This window comes from Scaptodrosophila lebanonensis, unplaced genomic scaffold (genome assembly GCF_003285725.1).
Source record: "Scaptodrosophila lebanonensis strain 11010-0011.00,11010-0021.00 unplaced genomic scaffold, SlebRS2 tig00000072-arrow-pilon, whole genome shotgun sequence".
Lineage (NCBI taxonomy): Eukaryota > Metazoa > Arthropoda > Insecta > Diptera > Drosophilidae > Scaptodrosophila > Scaptodrosophila lebanonensis.
Genome location: NW_022060558.1, coordinates 946090 through 953750, shown reverse-complemented (window position 1 = coordinate 953750; position 7661 = coordinate 946090). Strand labels below are relative to the sequence as shown.

The 7661-nt window shown below is 39.8% G+C and overlaps 1 protein-coding gene across 1 annotated transcript; it reads left to right on the top strand.

Annotated features, from left to right (window-relative positions):
• On the top strand, nucleotides 1-6982 carry LOC115625389 (odorant receptor 67a-like). Its single transcript, XM_030520427.1, has 4 exons — nucleotides 1-782; nucleotides 6283-6484; nucleotides 6549-6704; nucleotides 6929-6982. The coding sequence occupies exons 1-4, from the start codon at nucleotides 1-3 to the stop codon at nucleotides 6980-6982; spliced, it is 1194 nt and encodes a 397-aa protein (XP_030376287.1).
• The last annotated feature ends 679 nt before the right edge of the window (nucleotides 6983-7661 follow it).

Genomic DNA, 7661 nt, shown 5'->3' with positions numbered 1-7661 from the left:
ATGGCTCAGAAGCTAGTTGTCTTCGACGACTTTATGGGATTGGCGGTGTTTCTCTTAAATAGCATCGGAGTGGTTCCCTATGAAAAAAAAGGCAGCAGTACATCATTCAAAGTTTGGATCTACGTAAGCTTTGTGCTTAACTTGGCAAATCTGAGCTTCGGAATCTGGAACGCCATCGTCTTTATTGCAAGAAAGTTGAAGCAAAATGAGGAATTTTTCGAGTCTATTATGGTGATGTCATATTTGGGATTTGCAGTTGGCGCACAGTGTCAAATTGTTTCCCTTTGGTGGAACAAAAAAAAGTTAACGAGTCTTGTGAATCAACTGCAATCCATGTTCCCTTCAAGGGAGAGCGATCAGCAACTGTACCGGGCTCGAGTATATTCTGATCGTGCTGGTCTGATCACTAAAACCTATAGTGCCTTGCATGTTATTGTAATTCAAATCTATTCCCTCTGGGACATTGCATTCTACTTATTGAATTGGCCTAATGGCACGCGATCATTGCCGTTTGCCCCAGATGTACCTTGGGTCTGGCAGGATAACTGGACATTTTACCTGATATACTTTATGGAAGCCTTTCAAGGCTACTCAGCCGTCTTGGGACACATGTCAAATAACCTACTTATCTTCAACATCGCTACGCAGCTGATCATGCACTTTGATTATATGGCCGAAAGCATTGAGAAATATAAGCCGCAGGCGCACCTTTCGAAAGACGGTTACGCCAAAGATTTGAAGCAACTTCAGAGCTGGCTTATCTATCACAATAAGATGTTCAGGTGAGTTGTACAAAATTATTTTAAGCAACCTTATATCTAGAGAAAATTCTCAGATGCTCAGAGAGATTTCAATGATTTAAATCCATCCATTAGTTATTGAATAGTTGGTTATAGAAAATTGAAGTTTATTACTTGTAGAACAAAATGTATATATATGTGGGATGGTTGGTAGAATATAAGCGAATAAACTAAACAACCCTAGACAACAATAAGTATAACGGAGCCATAGAGAAGAGGCAAAACTACGAAGGCGACAATTATGAAGTGATCGACGGCGCAAGCATAGAGTTCGGCGAAATGACGAGAGGCGACAACAACGGCGGCAAGAAGTGCAACACAAAGCTATGACGGGCGGCGTGTGCGAGAGTCTTCGAGAGTTCGTCGAGCAGGACAGACGGTCCAACAACGATTCGAGTAGAGTTCGTCGAGCAGGACAGACGGTCCAAGAACGTTCGAGTAGAGTTCGTCGAGAAGGACAGACGGTCCATGAACGACGCAGAGAGTTCGCCTTGAGTCATAGTGAAGGACAGACGGTCCGCCAACGATGTATAAGACGAGCCAACGATGTTAAATGAAGTTTAATCACTTTTGTATTCCAAATACTCCTAAATATTATATTGTAATCCAAATATCAGCTTAACCAATAAACAGAACCCCACATTTTGGGCGCTCGTCCGTGATCGTGAGTGTGGTTAAGTTTGGAAAAGAAGAATAGTGAAGCTGAAATACATAATAATTTTTATTAAATCGAGAAACGTGTCTGGTCGGCAGTACACATGTACATAGCTGTCTTTAAAAAAAAATTACGACGTAAAAGTGAAATTCATAACAACGATGTCAACATTGAACGATTTGATTAGCAACAATTTGCGTGTTAGCAAAAGAAGCAGCATAGTCGCGCTGCACAAATTTGTGTTTGAGTGTGAAGGAGACAGAAATAACCGCAAACGACTACGAGAGTTTAGAGGATTTGATTTTAACGAAAATAGTGGAAAATTTATGAATAAAAGAGTCTATATAAATGAAAATTTAACTGACGGTGATCTTGTTTCGATTTGTAATTTGCTAGAAATTGGCTACAAAGTGGAAAACGAATTATGTGTGCATATATTTTGCAATTTGCAAGTGAATCGTTTGTTGTCGAGCAAACAGGTAGAGGACGTATTTAGCGACGAAGAAGAAATATTGAGTGAAGAAGATAGTGTCGTTGAGATGAGAAGCGCAAACAGTAACATAATGTCGACACCGCAACAACGAAAAGAATTACCAAGTACAGCAGCAATGCAAACGGTTTGTCAAGGTCAAAATAGTTGCGCAGGTAGCGGCATACGCGACGACCGTTTCGGTAGCGGCCATCGAGACGCCGTCGCCAATGAATTCTTAGAAAACGGAGACCGTTACACAAGTGATAGAATGCAAACGCCTAGGTTTGCGATCAGTTTTCGCGATGTCGAAGAGAACATTCGATGTTTTGATGGCACAAATGCTATTCCAGTGGAAGTGTGGCTAGAGGAGTTTGAAGAGCAGGCGACGTTAATGTGCTGGAATGATTTCCAAAAATTTTTGTTTGCAAAGAAAGCGTTAAAAGGCATAGCAAAACTTTTTGTGTTTAGCGAGCGGGGATTAAATTCGTGGTATACCCTTAAAAATGCTCTTCTCAGTGAATTTAAATCAGTCGTTAGTAGTAAGCAAATTCACGAGCAACTCGCGCAAAGTAAACATGGCAGAAACGAGTGTCTATTCGAATATTTTTATCGGCTTAAAGACATTGCGTCCCGTGGACAAATAAAAGAAGATTCTTTGATTCAATATTTGATTGACGGCATAAATGATAAATCGGCAAATAAAACAATTCTGTACGGTGCGAAAAATATAAATGAATTTAAAGAAAAGTTAAAATTTTATAAAACGATGGTCGATAAAGAAAATGAGAGTGAAAAAATATATCGGAATGATGACGCAAAGTGGAAAATGAAAAAGAGTGTGAATGAAAATAGAAATATGAAAAAGGAAATACAGTGTTACAACTGTGGTGAAAAAGGGCACTTTTCGAGTAATTGTCAAAACAAAGAGAAAGGTCGAAAATGTTATAAGTGTCAACAATTTGGGCATATTTCTAAAGAATGCAAGCAAAGTGAAAAGCTAACAGAGAAACAAAGTCCCATTAAGATGAATACACGTAATTTGCAGCAGAAAAACGATTTAACGAGCAAAGAAATTTTAATCGGTGAAAATAAGTGCACAGCCCTATTCGATACGGGAAGTAAATATAGCATAATACGCGAAGATTTTTACAATGATATCGGCAAACCAAAACTGGAAAGTTGTAACGTTTTTCTTGTTGGATTTGGTAGTGACCGTAACGCGAGTAAAATTAAACCGATTGGACAATTCAAACATAAAATTTTTGTTGATGGTGAACAATTTTGTATGAACTTTATGGTGGTTCCAATCAGATGTATCGATGTGAAAGCAATTATAGGTGAAGAACTGTGCGAGCAAGCTGAAATAATTTTTAGCCGCGATGGAGTAAAAGTGCGTAAGAATGATACTGACAATTTTGATGTAAACATGCTCAATATAGGTACTGTGGTCGTCAGCAATGAATGTAATGTAGACGAAGAGGCTAGCGACACAGCCAAACAAGAAGTGCGAAATTTAATTTCAAATTACGTGCCAATGCAAACGAAAACAACAAAAGTCGAAATGCGCATTATCCTAAATGACGAAACTCCCATATGCTCGCGTCCGCGTCGTTTGGCTTTCACTGAAACGGGCATTGTTGACAAACAAATCGACGAATGGTTAGAAAACGGTATAATTGAAGAATCCACATCCGAATTTACAAGCCCCGTTGTTCTTGTTAAAAAACGAGATGGCACAACAAGACTATGCGTCGACTTTAGAAGAATTAATAAGGTATGTGTTAAGGATCAGTTTCCTTTACCGCTCATTGAGGATCAACTCGATCGACTACAAGAGGCAAAAATTAGCATAGGGATAGAAGAGCAAAACGCCATCGATAGTCTGAAGAAAATGCTGACAGAAGGTCCAGTCCTGAATATCTACAGCCAAACGTATGAAACCGAAGTTCACACTGATGCTTCTCAAGATGGATTTGGGGCAGTGCTCATGCAAAAGTCGCCTGACGATGGGCACTTACACCCTATTTACTTTATGAGCAAGAAGACGACCCCTGCGCAGAGAGAATACCCAAGTTACGAGTTAGAAGTATTAGCAGTTGTAGAAGCTATTGCCAAGTTTAGGGTATATCTCTTGGGAATAAATTTTAAAGTATACACCGACTGTGAGGCATTTGCAAAGACCATGAAGAAGGCAGATGTAAGTAAGAGAATCGGCCGTTGGGTGATGTTCCTCCAAGAGTATAATTGTGAAGTGTGTTACCGCCCTGGCACACGTATGAAGCATGTCGATGCGCTCAGTCGCTATCCAGTGAGAACCATAATAGGCGAACAAATCAATATAGGCATCGAGGAGGCACAGTCACATGACGAAACAATAAAGGCGATCAAACAAATTCTCAAAGATGGAAATACTTCATACAACGACTATTTCTTGAAGTCTGGTATTCTGTACAAATTAGTTAACGACGTAGAACTAATTGTAGTCCCCAAAGAGATGCAGAAAAATATTATCAGCCAAGCACATGATAAAGGTCATTTTGCTGCCAAGAAGACGAAGGAGTTAGTGTGCAGAGATTACTTCATCCCCCAGATTGACGAAAAGATACAAAAATACATCGATTGCTGTATTCCGTGTATTTTGTATAACCGAAAACGTGGTAAGCAAGAGGGCTTACTACACCCATTACGAAAAGAGGATATACCACTGCACACATATCACATCGATTTTTTGGGTCCACTTAAGTCAACGCATAAAGACTACAACCACATCTTGGCGGTCATCGATTCATTTACGAAGTTTTGTTGGCTGTATCCTACGAAGTCTACAACAGCAAGCGAAGTTATCACAAAACTAAGCATCCAGAGTACAGTGTTTGGCAATCCTGCTGTCATTATTTCGGATAAAGGATCTGCTTTTCTGGCCCAAGATTTTATAGACTACTGCGATAAGGAAGGTATCAAGAGAGTGAATTCGACGACAGGCCTACCACGCGTAAATGGTCAAGTGGAGCGCCTAAATACGATAATAATTGCAGTCCTCGCCAAGCTAAGTATTGATGACCCGACGAAATGGTATCGACATGTTGGCAAAGTTCAGCAGGCAGTTAACTCGACGTTTACCAGAAGCATCAATACTACTCCATTCCAGCTATTGATCGGCGCAAGAATGCGAACTAGCGAAGACCCCCAGCTACGAAAACTTATCGACGAAGAAATTATAGCCAGATTCGACGAAGACCGCAACGAGTTGAGACAAAAAGCGAAGTCACAAATCCTGAAGGTGCAAGAAGAGAATAAAAAGACGTACAATCGAAGGCGTAAAGAGGCACGACAATACGATGTGGGCAATCTTGTCGCAATAAAAAGGACACAGTTTGGTAGTGGATTAAAACTGAAGCCTAAGTTTTTGGGTCCCTATCGTGTCATTAAGGTGAAGCACAACAACGCTTACGATGTGCAGAAATTGGGCAGCTTTGAGGGCCCAAAGAGCACATCAACATGTGCAGAGTATATGAAGCCATATTCGGTTTGCAGCCTAGAGGATGTTGGTAGCAGCGCATTCGGGGCGAATGCGTAGTCAGGACGGCCGAATGTGGGATGGTTGGTAGAATATAAGCGAATAAACTAAACAACCCTAGACAACAATAAGTATAACGGAGCCATAGAGAAGAGGCAAAACTACGAAGGCGACAATTATGAAGTGATCGACGGCGCAAGCATAGAGTTCGGCGAAATGACGAGAGGCGACAACAACGGCGGCAAGAAGTGCAACACAAAGCTATGACGGGCGGCGTGTGCGAGAGTCTTCGAGAGTTTGTCGAGCAGGACAGACGGTCCAACAACGATTCGAGTAGAGTTCGTCGAGCAGGACAGACGGTCCAAGAACGTTCGAGTAGAGTTCGTCGAGAAGGACAGACGGTCCATGAACGACGCAGAGAGTTCGCCTTGAGTCATAGTGAAGGACAGACGGTCCGCCAACGATGTATAAGACGAGCCAACGATGTTAAATGAAGTTTAATCACTTTTGTATTCCAAATACTCCTAAATATTATATTGTAATCCAAATATCAGCTTAACCAATAAACAGAACCCCACATATATATAAAACAGTTTGTCCTGACAGACTAATTGGGGACGTACAATGCACAGCTCAAGCATCCGTTCATAGCGTAGGTTGGCGATAAGAAGGTTTTGGAAAATTCATGGACTAAAGGTCCATTATATCCTTTGCCTGGGAAGTGCGAAGTTGCGCTTTGAAAATAAGCAGAATTACGCCAGAAAACGATGATTCATCGCTTTTAAATAAACAAATGCTTATTTGTTTTTCTTCTTTTTTCGTCCTTCTTTGTCTTCAGGTTGGCGGATCAAATGAATGAAGTTTTTGGTGTACCACTCCTGCTGACATTTTTTGCGTCATCGGGTGGTATGTGCTTTTTGGGATTTGAGATAACTATCGGCATAAGTCCCGAGTTGATGGTAAAGGTCGCAGTCTTCTTGGCGACAATTGTGATAAATATATTTTTGCTATGTGTCTTTAGTCAGCAGTTGATTGACGCAGTAGGTTTATCCATTTTTCAATATTTTGCATACACATTTTTCTCTTAATTTTCTTACCCTGCAGAGCACCAAGATTTCCGAGGCGGTATACAACATGGACTGGCCGGCTGCTGATGTTCGTTATCAGAAGATGCTCGTAGTTATGGCTCAGCGAGCGCAGCAGCCCGTAAGCCTAAGGGCCACCATATTTGTGGCTGTATCTATGAGCACCATGACCGATGTAATTATTTTTTTCCATTTCCATAGTACTTACCTTAAAATTAAATTGTAGTATCCATTATGATATTTTAACTAGTCGCTGAAGATGATGATGATCAAATGCAAAACATACTTTCTAATGATTGATCATATACTATAGAAAAAACTAAATAGTATAATTTGCGAAATCAGTCAACAACAAATCAAAATACGATTTTCGTATTATTTGTTTCTCTTTCTTTGCAGTTTATGCAACTATCATATAAATTTCTCGCTCTCCTCCGCACCATGTACAATTGAAAGGATTCAAGAATAGAGGAGCAGAATCAAGGCGGCGCTATGATCGTAAGGATGTGAATCTAATTTTTTTTGGCAATTATTATGAATTAAAATTTTGTAAATGTAATAAATGTCTAAATATATAATAAATGATAATAACATGATCGTTCTTTATAGCCTGTTCCCAAAGGGTTAAAGGCTATACTAGTTTTGTGCGCATGTATGTAACACAAAGAAGGAGGCGTGGCAGACCCCACCAAACTTAGTACCCAGATTCCCCTAAGCCCTAGGCAGGTCAAGTTTATTTTTTTTATTCTGATATACCCCCCCACTCCCCCGCAATTCGTGTTTTTGTTTATAAATTCCGTAATTCTTGGAATTTTGAAATCAGTTTTAGTAGTTACGTCCAGTTAGTGCTTATATGTCCATATGCCAAGTTTCATCATGATAGGTCAATTCGGAAGAAAGTTATAGCCATACATAAAATCGCTGCCCATGCTCTGCTTTTTTAATATATTTTTTTTTAATTTTTAATTTTTGTGGAGAGTACAGGTTACTTTACTGTAGTAGACAATTATTTTGATTTGGAAAAGTGTGCGAATTTGATTTTCTTTTTGTTGTTTTCTATGAATTATTATGGATATATTCATTTAGGGCTCTAAACGAACTAACCGTTCTTTCTTTCCTTTTAATTTGTGAT

Coding starts and splice junctions, on each gene's coding strand:
- LOC115625389 (XM_030520427.1), top strand. CDS start 1: ATGGCTCAGAAGCTAGTTGTCTTCGACGACTTTATGGGATTGGCGGTG. Junction 6,485..6,548: donor GTCAGCAGTTGATTGACGCA/GTAGGTTTATCC, acceptor CTTACCCTGCAG/AGCACCAAGATTTCCGAGGC. Junction 6,705..6,928: donor CTATGAGCACCATGACCGAT/GTAATTATTTTT, acceptor CTTTCTTTGCAG/TTTATGCAACTATCATATAA.